Genomic DNA, 23,714 nt, shown 5'->3' on the forward strand with positions numbered 1-23,714 from the left:
TCCTATAGTTTAGATACACATGCAAATGTAAATGACTTTCTGTTTCTATTGAAAAAGTTTCGAGAATGTACCTATTTTTGTTCAATGCACGTGCTGCCTTAATTATACATCGTTTACTAGGATGAAATGTACGTGCTGTACACATTAATTTTGTAAATATACGTACTATCTTGAAGACGCTGTACAGCTCCTCCGGTCAGACTGGACACAGCATACTCGGACAGTGTCTGACTGAAACCTACAAGCAAATGTCAATTTTAATGCATTTTATCATGATTAATTAGGGAGTATAAAGTTTAAGAATCATGTGATGGATAACTAGCTGACAAATAAACTAAAACTATTCCATATAATTCTACAAGATAATCATGTTGTATTCTGACGGGGCTTTAATATTGTTTCTCGGACGTTTTTAGTTATATGCATTTAAAAATAATCTATAATAAAGATTAATCAAATATATTCTTTTTCAAACTCCAAAGTTACTGATACATACTAGTTGAGTTCAGTAGCTTGTTGATTTCGTCGGTAGTCAGATGGAAGTTGGTTTTTATTTGTTCAATTTGCTGCAATATATGAAAAAGACGTCATTACACACCTGTATTAAAACACGTATTACAATGGGTCCAACAATGGTATTGTTTTGGAAACAGAAAAATATACAAACATAAGTTATCAATATTGTTCAAATCTCTGCATCACGCCCCGATTCATAACTTTACCTTGTACGTTTCATGATATGTAAAACGCATCTATATTTGTTATGTTAAACAACAACTATGAAATAGTTTGCAAAATGTGTAAGATCAAATCAGTTTCGAAGATAATTGATAAATAAAACAATTATGGCTACTGATGGAACAATAACAACAAATAGATTTGCATAACCATTAGTCATTTATTCCCATATTATCTTTTCCTTTGTTTCAAATTTGTTGTAATTCCTGTAATCTACACCCCATGTGATTGTAATGTTATATGATTTATTATACTCAATGGATCTTGGTACCACCGTCGTTTTGAACGGCCTGGTGATGATTTGATGGAAACGCTACCATGAAAACTATCATCGTCAGTATATCGTTGCAACATATTCGAGGACGATTCTACAACGTTTTAGTGCAACTCAAAATGTTCCTATAAATGTCTATATTTCCTAAGTAGTATACATAAAATCGTTATAACTGAACTCACCTTTTCTGATGAGTTCAGAAACGTGTCGAAATCGTCCAGGTTGTCTGTGACGGTACCGGTGACTTTGTCTAAGGCTGTGCTTATCCTCCCATTTGATACGTATATACACGCATTTCCTACACTGTTCAAAGATGTAATGGATGATATAGATATGTGAAAGTAATAATCGAGGATTCATATACTGATATTAAAATGTTTCATAAATAGATTCCATCATGATCACATGAAATAACTCAACATACCATGGACAGTTAGACAATTATATCACAGAAAGTATTTACAATAACCATCACTACGATAAATTGTACTTGTTGGTTTGCGACTGGTGATTGTGAAAAGGTACGTTTCTAATCAAATTATCAATACAATGTGCCTGATATGGATAAATAAAAACCATTATAATCCTCAATAAATGTACCCATTGCTATATGTAGCTTACAACAGATACAAGATAAGAGTGGATTAAAAAAATAAAAAATGGATGAAAAACTTTGGATAGAGCAGTATTTTTTTAGTGTTTTTTTTTTTCAGTCTAGAACACCGCTTCGAAAGAGTTCAAATGTCACAGACCGAAGATATGAACTATTGTAAAATAAGTTGATATAATTTCAGTAAAATAAAACAACAAAAAAACAATAAAAAAAAAAGCAAAAAAAAAATAAAAAAAAAAAATAAAAAACAACAGCAACAAAAACAAAAAAGAAAAGAAAAAACAATAATTATAATGCCTTACTTTTGTATATTTAGTGTTGATATATCACAATCAAATCTAATAAAATCTTTTCCTGACTTTTTCTCCCACCACTTTAAACAATATCATATCAAATCGGTGGACAAGGTATGTCTGTAAACAAATGCACATGGTCGGCGCATGAATATCCTCATTTGAAGAAGTACATGTACCTATCACAGCCCCCCAAAAATGCATCCCAATATCATTACACAAGAAAACAAAGGTCTAGAATTAATTCACAACAATATTTAAAACAGACATTGAAATAAGGTATCAGTAATGCAATTCTGATGTTAACAACAGTGCATTTTGCCATTTCATAAAACTCTCGTGTCTAATACTTAACATTAAATAACAACGCGGGAACTATTAGTGATGTCCTGACAGAATAGCACACCTTTAGTGAGCTTTCCGCAGCGCTAAATTTAATATTTCGCCGTAACTGCCCCAGAAGTGAAGCATAGTATGTGCCATTGATTGTTTTTTCCGTTTTAGAGATACATATGTAATTTATCAGCAGAATGCCATCTGCATCCCAGAAAACCGAGGCCATAACCTCCCAGAAACAGTTGTTGCCTTCTTTGACGAGGGTGAGTCATGGTGCTTTCAATGTTTCGATTGTTGTTTGGCCTCTGGGGTAAAATGATGGTCCCATGTTTCATCCTTAGTGACAAATCTCTGAAGAAAGTTGGCAGGATCTTCCTAAAAAAGGTTACGCTATAATGTGCGCCTGGTGTGCTTCTGATAAACTACCCATCGGACCGAAAGCTATCTCACTGCAAGATCCTCGGTCAGACTTGAATGTACTCTTTCCTGTGAAATGCCAACTCTACTGGCTATATATCTTTCTGTGACTCATCTGCCAGTCGTAACAATATCATGAACTGTATTGACCATTTCTGGGGTTGCAACTTTGACAGGCCTTCCAAGACGGGGTCATCCTCAAGGCTCTGTCGGCCGCGCTTAAATTCCGCCTCCCACCTTTCCGCTGTAGCATATGAAGGGACATCTTTACCTAGTGTTGCTACCATATCGCTATAGATAACCTAAGGTGTGAAACCTTTTTATGTAAATATTAGATCACTGCTCTTTTACCGATTTTGTCTATTTTGCAAAATTCAGTCCTTGGGTATCACCTTCAATATGAGGCTCATAACATATATACATGTATATTGCCAATGTTTGAGAAACTATTTATAGGTTACCATCATAATTAATACAATATCAATGTTTTTATTCTTAGTTGCTTCCTCCGTTCTTCAAGAAATATTGAATGTTGTATTGTGATTTATCCGATCACCCTATTGTTAAGATTTTAAGTACTGATAACAAAAAGAAGGAAACCAATTTACATGGGTTGCTAGAGGTTACACTCTCCAACTTACATTGTAAATGTGACAAGGACAAAGAAGATACTTCCGTAAACCTTTCGTTTACAGGATGCTTTCGGATCGGCAGTCTTCGGGCGATCACAGCAGGCTCTACAGCAATTACGACAGCAGCAGAAACAACAGCCGATGACAGGAAACAGGATAACGAAGAGGATACCAAGGACAACAGCTATGGCATATCCGATGTAGTCGAGGAGGAGCTGTCAATAAAATCAAGTTTCGGTCATTATCACACATTATAGGCAGTAGACAAATGTCGGTCATTATGACACATCAGAGACATTAGACGAGTACCTGTTATTATCACACATTATAGACAGTAGACCAGTGTCGGTCATTATCACACAGTATAGACAGTAGACAAATGTCGGTCATTATCACACATTATAGACAGTAGACAAATGTCGGTCATTATCACACATTAAAGACAGTAGACCAGTGTCGGTCATTATCACATATTATAGACAGTAGACAAATGTCGGTCATTATCACACATTATAGACAGTAGACCAGTGTCGGTCATTATCACACATTATAGACAGTAGACGAGTGTCGATCATTATCACACATTATAGACAGTAGACCAGTGTCGGTCATTATCACACATTATAGACAGTAGACCAGTGTCGGTCATTATCACACAGTATAGACAGTAGACAAATGTCGGTCATTATCACACATTATAAACAGTAGACAAATGTCGGTCATTATCACACATTAAAGACAGTAGACCAGTGTCGGTCATTATCACACATTATAGACAGTAGACCAGTGTCGGTCATTATCACACATTATAGACAGTAGACCAGTGTCGATCATTATCACACATTATACACAGTAGACCAGTGTCGGTCATTATCACACATTATAGATAGTAGACCAGTGTCGGTCATTATCACACATTATAGACAGTAGACCAGTGTCGGTCATTATCACACATTATAGACAGTAGACGAGTGTGGTCATTATCACACATTATAGACAGTAGCCAAGTGTCGGTCATTATCACACATTAAAGACAGTAGACCAGTGTAGGTCATTATCACACATTATAGACAGTAGACAAATGTCAGTCATTATCACACATTATAGACAGTAGACCAGTGTCGGTCATTATCACACATTATAGACAGTAGACAAGTGTCGGTCATTATCACACATTATAGACACTAGACAAATGTCGGTCATTATCACACATTATAGACAGTAGACGAGTGTCGTCATTATCACACATTATAGACAGTAGACGAGTGTAGGTCATTATCACACATTATAGACAATAGACGAGTGTCGGTCATTATCACACATTATAGACAGTAGACCAGTGTCGGTCATTATCACACATTATAGACAGTAGACCAGTGTCGGTCATTATCACACATTATAGACAGTAGACCAGTGTCGGTCATTATCACACATTATAGACAGTAGACCAGTGTCGGTCATTATCACACATTATAGACAGTAGACGAGTATCGGTCATTATCACACATTATAGACAATAGACAAGTGTCGGTTATTATCACACATTATAGACAGTAGACAAATGTCGGTCATTATCACACATTATAGACAGTAGACAAGTGTCGGTCATTATCACACATTATAGACAGTAGACCAGTGTCGGTCATTATCACACATAATAGACAGTAGACCAGTGTCGGTCATTATCACACATTATAGACAGTAGACCAGTGTCGGTCATTATCACACATTATAGACAGTAGACCAGTGTCGGTCATTATCACACATTATAGACAGTAGACCAGTGTCGGTCATTATCACACATTATAGACAGTAGACAAATGTCGGTCATTATCACACATTATAGACAGTAGACAAATGTCGGTCATTATCACACATTATAGACAGTAGACAAATGTCGGTCATTATCACACATTATAGACAGTTGACAAGTCTCGGTCATTATCACACATTATAGACAGTAGACAAGTATCGGTCATTATCACACATTATAGACAGTAGACAAGTGTCGGTCATTATCACACAATAGACAGTAGACCAGTGTCGGTCATTATCACACATTATAGACAGTAGACCAGTGTCGGTCATTATCACACATTATAGACAGTAGACAAATGTCGGTCATTATCACACATTATAGACAGTAGACAAAAGTCGGTCATTATCACCCATTATAGACAGTAGACAAGTGTCGGTCATTATCACACATTATAGACAGTAGACAAGTGTCGGTCATTATCACACATTATAGACAGTAGACAAATGTCGGTCATTATCACACATTATAGACAGTAGACATGTGTCGGTCATTATCACACATTATAGACACTAGACAAATGTCGGTCATTATCACACATTATAGACAGTAGACGAGTACCTGTCATTATCACACATTATAGACAGTAGACCAGTGTCGGTCAGTATCACACATTATAGACAGTAGACAAATGTCGGTCATTATCACACATTATAGACAGTAGACCAGTGTCGGTCATTATCACACATTATAGACAGTACACGAGTGTCGGTCATTATCACACATTATAGACAGTAGACGAGTATCGGTCATTATCACACATTATAGACAAAAGACAAGTGTCGGTTATTATCACACATTATAGACAGTAGACAAATGTCGGTCATTATCACACATTATAGACAGTAGACCAGTGTCGGTCATTATCACACAATAGACAGTAGACCAGTGTCTGTCATTATCACACATTATAGACAGTAGACCAGTGTCGGTCATTATCACACATTATAGAGAGTAGACCAGTGTCGGTCATTATCACACATTATAGACAGTAGACCAGTGTCGGTCATTATCACACATTATAGACAGTAGACCAGTGTCGGTCATGATCACACATAATAGACAGTAGACCAGTGTCGGTCATTATCACACATTATAGACAGTAGACAAATGTCGGTCATTATCACACAGTATAGACAGTAGACAAATGTCGGTCATTATCACACATTATAGACAGTAGACCAGTGTCGGTCATTATCACACATTATAGACAGTAGACCAGTGTCGGTCATTATCACACATTATAGACAGTAGACCAGTGTCGGTCATGATCACACATAATAGACAGTAGACCAGTGTCGGTCATTATCACACAGTATAGACAGTAGACAAATGTCGGTCATTATCACACATTATATACAGTAGACCAGTGTCGGTCATTATCACACATTATAGACAGTAGACAAATGTCGGTCATTATCACATATAAAAGACAGTAGACCAGTGTCGGTCATTATCACACATTATAGACAGTAGACAAATGTCGGTCATTATCACATATAAAAGACAGTAGACGAGTGTCTAGTTATTCTAACTAACACCATCCAATACATTGTTTTATGCTTCCAATACACATTGCTTAACCTTGTACTAGTGGAGGGGAAAATGCACGGCCAGACCAGGGTTCAAACCCAGGACCTCTAAACACTAGCCGCATGCTCTACCCATTAAGCCGGCGTTCATCCCAGTGCAGTTCCAATACATTCCTCCCTCTTACAACAAAGTCGTCGACCCCTAAGACACCCTTTACCACCTCCCTGGGTATTTAGTTGAAGGCCATATGTAATTGGAGAGGGAAAATACACGGCCAGACCAGGGTTCTAACCCGGGACCTCCGAACACTAGCCGGATGCTCTACCCATTTAGCCGGAGTTCATCCCAGCCCAGTTCCGCTCCAACCCTATAAAAGCAGAGTTGACAGAACATTGCTCTACCAAAATTAAGTGCAAATAAATCTCCTATAGACTGGAAAAAGAATGTCTACCCGAATATTTATAAAAAAAATCAAAAACATCTGTGTCATTTTTTAATGGTATAAACTATCTTGGAGTATTATGTATCATTTTCCCTACATGCTGATTGTCCGGTCTAGACAGAGTGGTGTTACACCCAAATATACATAATCCGTGCACGCGAGGTGAATATTACAGTCAAAAACCCCGTCGGGCGCCTCATATTTCAAAATTACAACAGTAAGCTATGCTGCAATATTTGATCAATCAGCAACGCAGATTGCACGCAATGTAACAATCCAAAACCCCGTCGAGCGCCTCACAGCATGCCATGTACCAGTCTAAAACCCATCCGGGCGCCTCACAGCAAGCCAGATAACAATTCACAACCCCGTAGGGCTCCTCGTGGTACGCTAAATAACAGTTCAAAACCCCGTCGGGCACATAACGGATGAATAGTACAATCCGGTAAGATCACTTTTTCGGCATAGCCGTATAATATTCTTTTGGCCCCGGATGTAACGCGACAGGTGGCGTTACTGGTCAAGGTGAAGTATGTGATTGGTTAATGTAGCGGTAGATGCAAAATGCAGATGTGCAGTTAAAAACGACACAAAGTTAAGATTGAATGCAAGCTGAATAAGTGGATGTATCTTTTCAAATGACACATATGAATACAATTACTAGTATTATCACCAAAAATGATTCAAACTGATATCATTTTGTTATCCGCGCTGAAACGCATTAGTTCGTTGATTTATTTCACCAGCAGTTTTACATTAAAACCACCAGCATTAAATTAAACCTATGCCGTTTATCTTTTTTAAAGATATTTCTAGTTACTGGTTATGATTTATATAAAGAAATGGCGTATAATAAAATGTATTGACCTGCTTTCAAGTGAATACAAGGATTTTCAAAATATCGAACGTGATATTTCTCGGGTTAATAAATCCTCATTTTCACCTGAAAAAAAAACAGGTCAATACATGTATCGTACAGAAAAAACGTTGACTTAATCGATTCAACCAGTCTACCCCTGGATACCAGCCATACGTCACATAGTAACTTGTACACAAAGCATGCTTCCCAATAATCTGTTCCAATTCCGAGAAATGGTTAGACTTATATGGTGCGTTTTTAACAAGGTGTCCGCATTGGTACGTGGTTATTGATACACATGTGAAAGCATATCAGTTTTTATCAGATGGTAATCCTGAGCAAATACACCCCATGCTTACAAGGATTACCATCTATCGATTGTGGCAAAATTGATATGTCGGAATTATTTGATCTACCACATACATTGTACCTGTTTTTATTGTTTGTTTTATTTAACTTATAATTACGATGGTATTATTTTTTAATTGTTCCTTCAGATCTGCCAAATATTGTTGTGAACTAAAAACAACTGACAATAAAAGATACACTATTTTGGCCAAAGTTCACTCAATGTTTCTCAAATAAAGAAAATCTCTTGGCTTAAAAGTCTCCATAAAAAAGCATCACCGGGTTTAATCCGAAATCTTATGTACGGAAATTTCCTAAAAGTATATAATGTTTTCTCTGTGAAAATAAAAACTAAAAAAGATACCTTTTTAACTTAATGTTTAATTTGCTGGTGCCATGATATCCTTTTTCTTGGCGTATTGAAGGTGTGGTAATTGGAGTTATATCTCACGAAGTCAATCAACTGTTAGATCTTAAAATATCCTTACTAAGTTTAGGATACAAGCACACGATTTAAGTGTTGAAACTGGTAGATACCAAGCTATCACCAGAGCCCAAACACTGTGTCTATTATGTATTAAAAGACAAGTTGAAGATGAAGCCGTACATTAAGCCGTATTTTTATCGGCGCCCCTCTGTATTTAAGTTAACTGAATTATTTATAAGTCATGTTTAAAACTTATAGAAATTTCAGTAAAAACCTAAGCCATGCTTCGCCCAAAAAAATATCTCTACTCAATAACTGAACTTGGCTAGTCAGCATTTGTCAAGTTTCATTATTTACGGGTATATCCATCCCTGAAATATGCATGAGAATCCAATAGACTCAATTTATTTGTATCTTGTTTTGACAGACTGGATGATGATTCTAGATGGTCGACCTTTTATGTGATATACTGGATATTTTCATATTGTGTTAAAACATCGTGTCTAAAGAAAAAACAATGGCAATCAAAAGGTATGAGACAATCACACGTTAAGATACTACAAGTCAAGGTCCACAGTGTTATGCTATATATGATATTGATTTAAATATATTTATTGCCACAAGATTTCATTCCAAAATCAAATGGAAAACAGTTTAAGATTTAGCATATTACAACAGTGTTTTAAGATGTGGAGTGGCGGTACGAAGAGTAAACATCGAGTTCGTCCGAACGTTTGACAGTATTCTACAACAGAAAGACACGTGGGACTTGTGTACATATACTCCCGATCGTAAACGTGTTTAACATACATGTACGTCTCCAGGAAGCACGGCCTCTGTACTTCAGATAAAACTACGACAACTGATTGACACTTTTGTTAACTATGGCCGGTCCCATAGTGTGTCATATTGATCTTGTTAGCGGCTATGTATCTTTAAGTTGTGTAAAACAAGATTAGACACGTGTTTATCACATGTCCTATGAACAATGTCCGTATGTAGACATACCGATAGGGTACAACATAAAAAAAAATTACGTTTTAGTTAAATAATAAAATGTTCAAAAGAAAGCTTTAAAAATGTTACACAATATTTCACACTTGCCAATAACGTGTAACCGATAGTTGTTATTAAGATAGGAATGTTAATTACCCTGTGATAGAACATATTAACGATGGTTATTATTAAGAGAGGAAGTCTAATTTACCCTGTGATAGAACATATTAGCGATGGTTGTTATTTAGACAGGAATTCTAATTATATTGTAATAGAACATATATATATATATTAGCGATAGTTGCTATTTAGACAGGAATGCTAATTATCCTGTGATAGAACATATTAGCGATGTTTTTTTAAGATAGGAATGTTAATTTACCCTGTGATAGAACATATTAGCGATGGTTGTTATTTAGACAGGAATTCTAATTATATTGTAATAGAACATATATATAGATATTAGCGATAGTTGCTATTTAGACAGGAATGTTAATTATCCTGTGATAGAACATATTAGCGATGGTTGATATTAAAACAGGAATTTTAATTACCTTCAGAAAGAACATATTATCGATGGTTGCTATTAAGACAGGAATTCTAATTTCCTTCTGGTAGAACATATTAGCGATGGTTGCTATTTTGACAGGAATGCTTATTACCCTATATGCTAGTGTAGAAGCTGGGCACGTTTATACGGTATGAATGTATGTATGTATGAAAGTATGTCGGCCTATATTATATTGATGGATGTATGAGAGCGGGAGATCGTTAGTTCGAGCCCCAGCGCGGGCAAAGTATTAAGGAGTAATGAAAAATACCATGTCCGTTCAGGGCTCCGAGCTGTACTTTCATAAACAAATGTACTTTTCATAATTTTATAACAATTGCATAGTTTGTGTTAGCTCGAGTTGTATAAGTCCCATTTCTATATATCATAAATATTTCGAATTTCTCGATATTGATGTTAACATCATAACGAACATTTTGTGTCAGTTCTGACGTAACGCTTTAAACAAATGCATTGTAACAGTAAGCATATTCTAGATGTTTCATATTTAAATTCATAAGGGAATATCAAACTTGAAATAAAAAGCGAAAATATCCATACAGTACAATAGTGCGTTTCATTATTGAACAAAAGTACTCTACCGCAAGGCGGGGTACTACAAACTATACACCAGTTTGATAAGTTAATAACCAAAATACAGGAAATGACTTACGTAACAAGAATTATCACATCTTTGCAAAATATGTCTATAGTAGTATTGCTCATTACAAAAGTCGTGACCACGTGCGCGCGAGGGGTCTTACTGTGGGAGGAAAACCGGAGTACCCGGGGGAAACCCACGTGGTCGGGCAGGTGACTTCATACCCATACCTTTTCACGTCCGATCGGGGAATCGAACCCCGGCCGCCTAGGTGAAAGGCAATTGTGTTACCACTGTGTCACCCGACCAGCCAAGGTATGATTTATCATTGCCAACAGGATATACATACCCTTGGTATTTCCACCTGTATAACCTCGGTGTGTGTTTACTTACGGTCGTACCCCGACATCAATTATTGTCTCTTATTTATGAATGACGACAATTCATCAAGTACACCATATATAAACGTATATTATTGCTGTCAGCCATTGTGTATTTTACACCGTGTATGCCTCAACACTAATACAACTTACTTCTAACAAACATGATGTGTGTCTTGTATTCTTAATAACTAACGAACACTAAACTTCTACATACAACGTAGTAAAAATAATACTGTTATAATTGTCCCATTAAATACGCTTAGTGTAACTAAGTTAATGACTGAAGACGAATACAATTTTGTTCTTGAATGTAATGCGTGTAGTTTATGGAAAATATATCAAAAATTACTATTAGAAAAAAACATTTGTGTTTAAATTGATCCAGTTATGTTTGGGGTAGAAAACGTCCAAGAACTGTGTTCTCTGGATAAAACAACATGTATATATATGAAGCCTATCAATTAAAAAATAGAAGACAATAGCTAAAAATATGACCAATAAAATTCTATATTGTAATGTACATTTCATTCACTTTATGTTTGTAAAATGTAATGTATATATCATTCTCTATATGTTTGTATAATGTAATGTACATCTCACTCTATATGTTTGTATAATGTAATGTACATCTCACTCTCTATATGTTTGTATAATGTAATGTACATCTCACTCTATATGTTTGTATAATGTAATGTACATCTCACTCTATATGTTTGTATAATGTAATGTACATCTCACTCTGTATGTTTGTATAATGTAATGTACATCTCATTCTCTATGTTTGTATAATGTAATGTACATCTCACTCTCTATGTTTGTATGATGTAATGTACATCTCACTCTGTATGTTTGTATAATGTAATGTACATCTCATTCTCTATGTTTGTATAATGTAATGTACATCTCACTCTATATGTTTGTATAATGTAATGTACATCTCACTCTCTATATGTTTGTATAATGTAATGTACATCTCACTCTATATGTTTGTAATGTAATGTACATCTCACTCTATGTTTGTATAATGTAATGTACATCTCACTCTCTATATGTTTGTATAATGTAATGTACATCTCACTCTCTATGTTTGTATAAAGTAATGTACATCTCACTCTATGTTTGTATAATGTAATGTACATCTCACTCTATGTGTTTGTATAATGTAATGTACATCTCACTCTCTATATGTTTGTATAATGTAATGTACATCTCACTCTATATGTTTGTATAATGTAATGTACATCTCACTCTATGTTTGTATAATGTAATGTACATCTCACTCTTTATGTTTGTATAATGTAATGTACATCACATTATCTGTATGTTTGTATAATGTAATGTACATCTCATTCTCTATATGTTTGTATAATGTAATGTACATCTCACTATCTGTATGTTTGTATAATGTAATGTACTTCTCACTCTCTATATGTTTGTACAATGTAATGTACATCTCACTCTCTGTATGTTTGTATAATGTAATGTACATCTCACTCTCTATGTTTGTATAATGTAACGTACATCTCATTATCTATATGTTTGTATAATGTAATGTACATCTCATTCTCTGTGTTTGTATAATGTAATGTACATCTCACTCTCTATATGTTTATATAATGTAATGTGCATCTCACTCTATGTTTGTATAATGTAATGTACATCTCACTCTATGTGTTTGTATAATGTAATGTACATCTCATTCTCTATATGTTTGTATAATGTAATGTACATCTCACTCTATGTTTGTATAATGTAATGTACATCTCACTCTATGTGTTTGTATAATGTAATGTACATCTCACTCTCTATATGTTTGTATAATGTAATGTTCATCTCACTCTCTATATGTTTGTATAATGTAAAGTACATCTCACTCTGTATGTTTGTATAATGTAATGTACATCTCACTCTCTATATGTTTGTATACTGTAATGTACATCTCACTCTCTATGTTTGTATGATGTAATGTACATCTCACTCTGTATGTTTGTATAATGTAAGTACATCTCACTATCTGTTTGTATAATGTAAGTACATCTCACTCTCTATGTTTGTATGATGTAATGTACATCTCACTCTGTATGTTTGTATAATGTAATGTACATCTCATTCTCTGTTTGTATAATGTAATGTACATCTCACTCTATATGTTTGTATAATGTAAGTACATCTCACTCTGTTTGTATGATGTAATGTACATCTCATTCTCTATGTTTGTATAATGTAATGTACATCTCACTCTCTATGTTTGTATGATGTAATATACATCTCACTCTGTATGTTTGTATAATGTAATGTACATCTCATTCTCTGTTTGTATAATGTAATGTACATCTCACTCTATATGTTTGTATAATGTAATGTACATCTCACTCTGTATGTTTGTATAATGTGTAATGTACATCTCATTCTCTATGTTTGTATAATGTAATGCACATCTCACTCTCTATGTTTGTATAATGTAATGTACATCTCACTCTGTATGTTTGTATAATGTAATGTACATCTCACTCTCTGTATGTTTGTATAATGTAATGTACATCTCACTCTATGTTTGTATAATGTAATGTACATCTCACTCTGTATGTTTGTATAATGTAATGTACATCTCACTCTCTATGTTTGTATAATGTAATGTACATCTCACTCTGTATGTTTGTATAATGTAATGTACATCTCACTCTATATGTTTGTATAATGTAATGTACATCTCACTCTCTATATGTTTGTATAATGTAATGTACATCTCACTCTATATGTTTGTATAATGTAATGTACATCTCACTCTATGTTTGTATAATGTAATGTACATCTCACTCTCTATGTTTGTATAATGTAATGTACATCTCACTCTCTATGTTTGTATAATGTAATGTACATCTCACTCTATGTTTGTATAATGTAATGTACATCTCACTCTATGTGTTTGTATAATGTAATGTACATCTCACTCTCTATATGTTTGTATAATGTAATGTACATCTCACTCTATATGTTTGTATAATGTAATGTACATCTCACTCTATGTTTGTATAATGTAATGTACATCTCACTCTTTATGTTTGTATAATGTAATGTACATCTCACTCTATATGTTTGTATAATGTAATGTACATCACATTATCTGTATGTTTGTATAATGTAATGTACATCTCACTCTCTATATGTTTGTATAATGTAATGTACATCTCACTATCTGTATGTTTGTATAATGTAATGTACTTCTCACTCTCTATATGTTTGTACAATGTAATGTACATCTCACTCTCAGTATGTTTGTATAATGTAATGTACATCTCACTCTCTATGTTTGTATAATGTAACGTACATCTCATTATCTATATGTTTGTATAATGTAATGTACATCCCATTCTCTATGTTTGTATAATGTAATGTACATCTCACTCTCTATATGTTTATATAATGTAATGTGCATCTCACTCTATGTTTGTATAATGTAATGTACATCTCACTCTATGTGTTTGTATAATGTAATGTACATCTCATTCTCTATATGTTTGTATAATGTAATGTACATCTCACTCTATGTTTGTATAATGTAATGTACATCTCACTCTATGTGTTTGTATAATGTAATGTACATCTCACTCTCTATATGTTTGTATAATGTAATGTACATCTCACTCTCTATATGTTTGTATAATGTAATGTACATCTCACTCTCTATGTTTGTATAATGTAATGTACATCTCACTATGTATGTTTGTATAATGTAATGTACATCTCATTCTCTATATGTTTGTATAATGTAATGTACATCTCATTCTCTATGTTTGTATGATGTAATGTACATCTCATTCTCTATGTTTGTATAATGTAATGTACATCTCACTCTCTATAAGTTTGTATAATGTAATGTACATCTCACTCTATATGTTTGTATAATGTAATGTACATCTCACTCTCTATGTTTGTATAATGTAATGTACATCTCACTCTCTATATGTTTGTATAATGTAATGTACATCACATTCTCTATATGTTTGTATAATATAATGTACATCACATTCTCTATATGTTTGTATAATGTAATGTACATATCACTCTCTATATGTTTGTATAATGTAATGTACATCTCATTCTCTGTTTGTATAATGTAATGTACATCTCACTCTATATGTTTGTATAATGTAATGTACATCTCACTCTGTATGTTTGTATAATGTGTAATGTACATCTCATTCTCTATGTTTGTATAATGTAATGCACATCTCACTCTCTATGTTTGTATGATGTAATGTACATCTCACTCTGTATGTTTGTATAATGTAATGTACATCTCACTCTCTGTATGTTTGTATAATGTAATGTACATCTCACTCTATGTTTGTATAATGTAATGTACATCTCACTCTGTATGTTTGTATAATGTAATGTACATCTCACTCTCTATGTTTGTATAATGTAATGTACATCTAACTCTGTATGTTTGTATAATGTAATGTACATCTCACTCTATATGTTTGTATAATGTAATGTACATCTCACTCTCTATATGTTTGTATAATGTAATGTACATCTCACTCTATATGTTTGTAATGTAATGTACATCTCACTCTATGTTTGTATAATGTAATGTACATCTCACTCTCTATATGTTTGTATAATGTAATGTACATCTCACTCTCTATGTTTGTATAAAGTAATGTACATCTCACTCTATGTTTGTATAATGTAATGTACATCTCACTCTATGTGTTTGTATAATGTAATGTACATCTCACTCTCTATATGTTTGTATAATGTAATGTACATCTCACTCTATATGTTTGTATAATGTAATGTACATCTCACTCTTTGTTTGTATAATGTAATGTACATCTCACTCTTTATGTTTGTATAATGTAATGTACATCTCACTCTATATGTTTGTATAATGTAATGTACATCACATTATCTGTATGTTTGTATAATGTAATGTACATCTCACTCTCTATATGTTTGTATAATGTAATGTACATCTCACTCTCTATATGTTTGTATAATGTAATGTACATCTCACTCTCTATATGTTTGTATAATGTAATGTACATCTCACTCTCAGTATGTTTGTATAATGTAATGTACATCTCACTCTCTATGTTTGTATAATGTAATGTACATCTCACTCTCTATGTTTGTATAATGTAATGTACATCTCACTCTCTATGTTTGTATAATGTAATGTACATCTCACTCTCTTATGTTTGTATAATGTAATGTACATCTCACTCTATATGTTTGTATAATGTAATGTACATCTCACTCTGTATGTTTGTATAATGTAATGTACATCTCATTCTCTATATGTTTGTATAATGTAATGTACATCTCACTCTTATGTTTGTATAATGTAATGTACATCTCACTCTATATGTTTGTATAATGTAATGTACATCTCACTCTCTATATGTTTGTATAATGTAATGTACATCTCACTCTCTATGTTTGTATAATGTAATGTACATCTCACTCTCTATGTTTGTATAATGTAATGTACATCTCACTCTCTATGTTTGTATAATGTAATGTACATCTCACTCTGTATGTTTGTATAATGTAATGTACATCTCACTCTCTATATGTTTGTATAATGTAATGTACATCTCACTCTCTATGTTTGTATAATGTAATGTACATCTCACTCTCTATGTTTGTATAATGTAATGTACATCTCACTCTCTATGTTTGTATAATGTAATGTACATCTCATCTCTATGTTTGTATAATGTAATGTACATCTCACTCTATATGTTTGTATAATGTAATGTACATCTCACTCTCTATGTTTGTATAATGTAATGTACATCTCACTCTCTATATGTTTGTATAATGTAATGTACATCTCACTCTCTATGTTTGTATAATGTAATGTACATCTCACTCTCTATGTTTGTATAATGTAATGTAATCATCTCTATGTTGTATGTAATACATCTCATCTAGATGTTTGTATAATGTAATGTACATCTCATTCTCTATGTTTCTATGATGTAATGTACATCTCACTCTCTATATGTTTGTATAATGTAATGTACATCTCACTCTTCATGTTTGTATAATGTAATGTACATCTCACTCTTTATATGTTTGTTTAATGTATTGTACATCACATTATCTGTATGTTTGTATAATGTAATGTACATCTCATTCTCTATATGTTTGTATAATGTAATGTACATCTCACTCTTTATATGTTTGTATAATGTAATGTACATCTCACTCTCTATATGTTTGTATAATGTAATGTACATCTCACTCTCTATATGTTTGTATAATGTAATGTACATCTCATTATCTATGTTTGTATAATGTAATGTACTTCTCATTATCTATATGTTTGTATAATGTAATGTACATCTCACTCTTTATGTTTGTATAATGTAATGTACATCTCATCTATATGTTTGTATAATGTAATGTACATCTCACTCTCTATATGTTTGTATAATGTAATGTACATCTCATCTATATGTTTGTATAATGTAATGTACATCTCACTCTCTATATGTTTGTATAATGTAATGTACATCTCACTCTCTATGTTTGTATAATGTAATGTACATCACATTCTCTATATGTTTGTATAATGTAATGTACATCTCATCTATATGTTTGTATAATGTAATGTACACCTCACTGTTTTTATAATGTAATGCACATCTCATTATCTGTTTGTATAATGTAATGTACATCTCACTCTCTATGTTTTATATAATGTAATGTACATCTCACTCTCTATGTTTGTATAATGTAATGTACATCACATTCTCTATATGTTTGTATAATGTAATGTACATCTCATCTATATGTTTGTATAATGTAATGTACATCTCACTGTTTTTATAATGTAATGCACATCTCATTATCTGTTTGTATAATGTAATGTACATCTCACTCTCTATGTTTTATATAATGTAATGTACATCTCACTCTGTATGTTTGTATAATGTAATGTACATCTCATTATCTATGTTTGTATAATGTAATGTACATCTCATTATCTATGTTTCTATGATGTAATGTACATCTCACTCTCTATATGTTTGTATAATGTAATGTACATCTCACTCTTCATGTTTGTATAATGTAATGTACATCTCACTCTTTATATGTTTGTTTAATGTATTGTACATCACATTATCTGTATGTTTGTATAATGTAATGTACATCTCATTCTCTATATGTTTGTATAATGTAATGTACATCTCACTCTTTATATGTTTGTATAATGTAATGTACATCTCACTCTCTATATGTTTGTATAATGTAATGTACATCTCACTCTCTATATGTTTGTATAATGTAATGTACATCTCATTATCTATGTTTGTATAATGTAATGTACTTCTCATTATCTATATGTTTGTATAATGTAATGTACATCTCACTCTCTATGTTTGTATAATGTAATGTACATCTCATCTATATGTTTGTATAATGTAATGTACATCTCACTCTCTATATGTTTGTATAATGTAATGTACATCTCATCTATATGTTTGTATAATGTAATGTACATCTCACTCTATATGTTTGTATAATGTAATGTACATCTCACTCTCTATGTTTGTATAATGTAATGTACATCACATTCTCTATATGTTTGTATAATGTAATGTACATCTCATCTATATGTTTGTATAATGTAATGTACACCTCACTGTTTTTACAATGTAATGCACATCTCATTATCTGTTTGTATAATGTAATGTACATCTCACTCTCTATGTTTTATATAATGTAATGTACATCTCACTCTCTATGTTTGTATAATGTAATGTACATCACATTCTCTATATGTTTGTATAATGTAATGTACATCTCATCTATATGTTTGTATAATGTAATGTACATCTCACTGTTTTTATAATGTAATGCACATCTCATTATCTGTTTGTATAATGTAATGTACATCTCACTCTCTATGTTTTATATAATGTAATGTACATCTCACTCTGTATGTTTGTATAATGTAATGTACATCTCACTCTCTATGTTTGTATAATGTAATGTACATCTCACTCTCTATATGTTTGTATAATGTAATGTACATCTCATTCTTTATAATTGTCGCCAAGGTTACAATAATTGAATTGATTGTGAAAGACCAGTCGAATTACCACATTTGGCCACCTTATCAGGCTAGCAGGCTATTAACTGTGATATTTCTTAACAATAATAATATATGAAATGTAATAATTTGAAGTTCTTATACACGGCGACATCACAGCATGCCACATTTACTGTTAAACGCTATAAAGTGGTTTGCTAACCCCACAGAGTCAACTTATCACGTTACCTGTTTGATCATATCCATATCAAAAGAGATGTTTCCATTCGTTATATCTGAAAATGAAAAGTTTAGAGTTAGGTAAAAATAAACAGAAAAACATCATATGAAGTATTTAAGGTCTATATAAACTTTCCAAATTCTGTGGTAGAACCAGCCGACTTTTGTAATAGCAAATACCTGGCAAGTAAAGATAGACTATCTACACTTATTGAATTTCGGGTTGTTGTTTTTCAAAGTGAAATACACAACCTATAAAAACAGTAATAGTTTCTCTTTATCTATTTATCAATGAGTTTGTGTCTTTTCAATTCTCTCTATATCCTCATCTCTGAGAAAGCTTTCGAGTTCAAATTAAAGTGCAATCTGTCTTTGTACGCCGACTGCACATCAACAAATAATATCTAATGATAGAAAAGTTTGTAAGCGCTTGAAAAAACCTCAACTTTTTCACACACTTGCAACTATCTCAAGAATGCTTTGATAAGTTATTTATGAAGAACTGTTTAAACAAGTTAGCAACACCAGTGTATACGTATTGACTAACGAAAAACAGGACGTCAACACAGTGTATTGACTAACGAAAAACAGGACGTCAACACAGTGTATTGACTAACGAAAAACAGGACAACAACACAGTGTATTGACTAACGAAAAACAGGACAACAACACAGTGTATTGACTAACGAAAAAAAGGACAACAACACAGTGTATACGCATTGACTAACGAAAAACAGGGCAACAACACAGTGTATTGACTAACGAAAAACAGGACGTCAACACAGAGTATTGACTAACGAAAAACAGGGCAACAACAGTGTATTGACTAACGAAAAACAGGACAACAACACAGTGTATTGATTAACGAAAAACAGGACAACAACACAGTGTATACGTATTGACTAACGAAAAACAGGACAACACCAGTGTATACGTATTGATTAACGAAAAACAGGACAACACAACAGAGTATTGACTAACGAAAAACTGGACGTCAACACAGTGTATTGACTAACGAAAAACAGGACAACACAACAGTGTATTGATTAACGAAAAACAGGACAACAACGCAGTGTATACGTATTGACTAACGAAAAACTGGACAACAACACAGTGTATTGATTAACGAAAAACATGACAACACCACGGTGTATTGACTAACGAAAAACTGGACAACACGGTGTATTGACTAACGAAAAACTGGACGTCAACACAGAGTATTGACTAACGAAAAACAGGACAACACCACGGAGTATTGACTAACGAACACAGGACAATAACACAGTGTATTGACAAACGAAAAACAGGACGTCAACACAGTGTATTGATTAACGAAAAACAGGACAACACCACGGAGTATTGACTAACGAAAAACAGGACAACACCACGGAGTATTGACTAACGACAATTCTGGACAACACCACAGAGTATTGACTAACGACAACTCTGGACAACAACACAGTGAATTATATAACGAAAAACTGGACAACACCAAAGTGTATTGACTAACGAAAAACTGGACGTCAACACAGAGTATTGACTAACGAAAAACTGGACGTCAACACAGAGTATTGACTAACGAAAAACTGGACGTCAACACGGTGTATTGACTAACGAAAAACTGGACGTCAACACAGTGTATTGACTAACGAAAAACAGGACAGCAATACAGTGTATTGACTAATGAACATAGGACAACAACACAGTGTATTGACTAATGAACACAGGACAACAACACAGTGTATTGATTAACGAAAAACAGGACAACAACGTCAACACAGAGTATTGACTAACGAAAAACAGGACAGCAACACAGTGTATGACTAATGAACACAGGACAACAACACAGTGCATTGACTAATGAACACAGGACAACAACACAGTGTATTGACTAACGAACACAGGACAACAACACAGTGCATTGACTAACGAACACAGGACAACACCACAGAGTATTGACTAATGAACACAGGACAACAACAGTGTATTGACTAACGAACACAGGACAACAACACAGTGTATTATGAAATCGAACAAAGTTTATTGGAGAAACAGGATTTAAACTTCATGGCGTTCACATATTAGTAATGGATCCGGTATTTTGATTTAGCGTTGATCGTTTCAGCGGTGTCTAAAGTAATAGATGACACCTTACACAAATTTAATATACTGATAGATAAACATGTCATCGTGTGTAACACCACTGGCCCTGATTTATAAACTTTCTCTTCATTTCTAATACATGTAAAGAGTGTGGGATCTACGCGGAGTAGTTTAAACTTTGGAATAAACTCGCATTATTGTGTATCAAACATGATAAAATGTCCCAATATGAGGTCTGGTTTATCGCCACAGTCGATGATAAGACTTGCACGTCACTATCGTTTACAGCCTTTTATTTTATCTAAACATTCAAAACCTTTACCCTACAATGTATCTACACAGAAATCTAGACGGCATAACATTTCATCATTTCACTCTCTCATACATAAGTACAACCTCACTATTATTTCCATAGAGATAATACCTATATGACGATATATCAAAACGATAAGTAGTATGAGGTGACTTGTGGATATTTACAGGTTCCTAGCGAGTGGGCATCAGAACCAACTGAACTTATTAAAGTTAATAAAGTTAAGAATTTTAAAAATACGCCAGAAAAAATGTTATGACTAACCATTACATTACCTGTACATTACTTTATAACATTTTTTTGTATTTTGTAAATACCGCCTAAGTCAGAGAATTGCGACATCACTTTAACAATATGTATGCTATTAGAGTGGTTTGTTTGGGTAAGATTAACTCTAAATGTAGAATTTGATTATGACCGTATCTAAAATAAAACAAAAATCACGGTTAATTCATCATCTATAGGTGTTATTTCCGCTTGGTCAACTTGATGTTGGCTAATATCATGACGTGCTTATAATTATATCATGAGAAAATACTGAACCGCCTAAGGTTTCAATAATTTTGACTGTAATAAAAAAATAAATTTTCGGCAGTATAAATAGGAATTGCACATAATATTCCAACTTGTTTTCTGTTGACACATGATATATCAATTTTAAAACAATAGATATGTGTAAAGACTCCTCGTCCTTGACCTTGATGAGCTACGTATAGGTTGGCGACACCACACCAGGTATAAAGCTATATCAGAGAATGTCCCCGAGGGATTAAAAAGGACGAGATAAAATTATCTCTAATAAAAACCATGTATTACCCTTTATTAGTTGTGTAGGAAATCCTGCTGACAGGGACGTATCCACAAAACTCCTGGCGAAGTCAAACAAAGGCCCCATACCCGCATCATCATACGTGATCCCGGCCGCTTTAAACGATGGCTGTGGGGGCAGGGGAGGCAGCGAGAACTGCCCAACCCCATTCCCCGGGGATAAGGAGCACAGGAACACACACCACAGAAGGGCGATATAGACAGTCATGTTCTCTCTCTAATAACTCCGACAATTTGTGAAGGTGACTGATAAGGCCGCCGAGGTTTTGACAAGTATACTCTAAAGCAGGATGTTCTCCAATCAATAAATACCGACCCGGGAATATAGGTATACGGGGGTGGGCACCGTTTGGTAGAAAAATACCACATGCTTGTCGATATTTTATGTGCTTCTCAGAATATTATCAGGCAGGAAGTATATAGGCCTATTTGCGTAAGGTTTAGTTGCAACTGTTCAAACGGGTGCTTCGTGAGGGCGAAACCAATTCTAAGTATAGATTAAATATATTAACTTGTGTGTTATCAACTATCATTGTTGAAATTATCATCCTTTATTTTAAAAGTCAAAATCTCCTCGACACACGTCTCCATATGACCCTGGCCGTTGCGAAACCCCTAAAAACTAACAAAACAGTATTTATGGCATCATTCATAAGACGATGCTCTTTGATAATTAAATGTGACCAAGATTTGCATGGCCGATCCATTGATGAAGACGCGTATACCCTCCGAAGCACAGGGTCTTTTTTCCTTGCAATCTTGTCAGAATCTGTAAATATTTTTGCTCACATTTTCCCTTTGTTTACTGATTTTGATATGACGACAAATGATGTACCATGATCGCAAGTTGACATCAGGAACTATCACAAGATCTACTCCTTCCGTGACATCATAAAGTAAGTTCAATTTCTTTTCTCTA

The 23,714-nt window shown here is 33.6% G+C and overlaps 1 protein-coding gene across 1 annotated transcript in view; it reads right to left on the bottom strand.

Annotated features, from left to right (window-relative positions):
* Window positions 1-23,681, bottom strand: part of LOC117338981 (prominin-1-A-like) — a 57,294-nt gene extending 33,613 nt beyond the window's left edge. Inside the window, exons 1-6 of the mRNA XM_033900346.1 lie at window positions 22,784-23,681; window positions 19,561-19,607; window positions 3,313-3,518; window positions 1,195-1,315; window positions 497-566; window positions 167-238 (exon numbers count right to left, since the gene is read on the bottom strand). Of these exons, the coding sequence (XP_033756237.1) occupies window positions 167-238; window positions 497-566; window positions 1,195-1,315; window positions 3,313-3,518; window positions 19,561-19,607; window positions 22,784-23,003 (736 nt within the window). The 5' untranslated portion in view covers window positions 23,004-23,681. The remainder of the gene's footprint in view (window positions 1-166; window positions 239-496; window positions 567-1,194; window positions 1,316-3,312; window positions 3,519-19,560; window positions 19,608-22,783) is intronic.
* Window positions 23,682-23,714: the final 33 nt, after the last annotated feature.

Source organism: Pecten maximus, chromosome 12, assembly GCF_902652985.1.
Source record: "Pecten maximus chromosome 12, xPecMax1.1, whole genome shotgun sequence".
NCBI classification, from domain to species: Eukaryota; Metazoa; Mollusca; class Bivalvia; order Pectinida; family Pectinidae; genus Pecten; species Pecten maximus.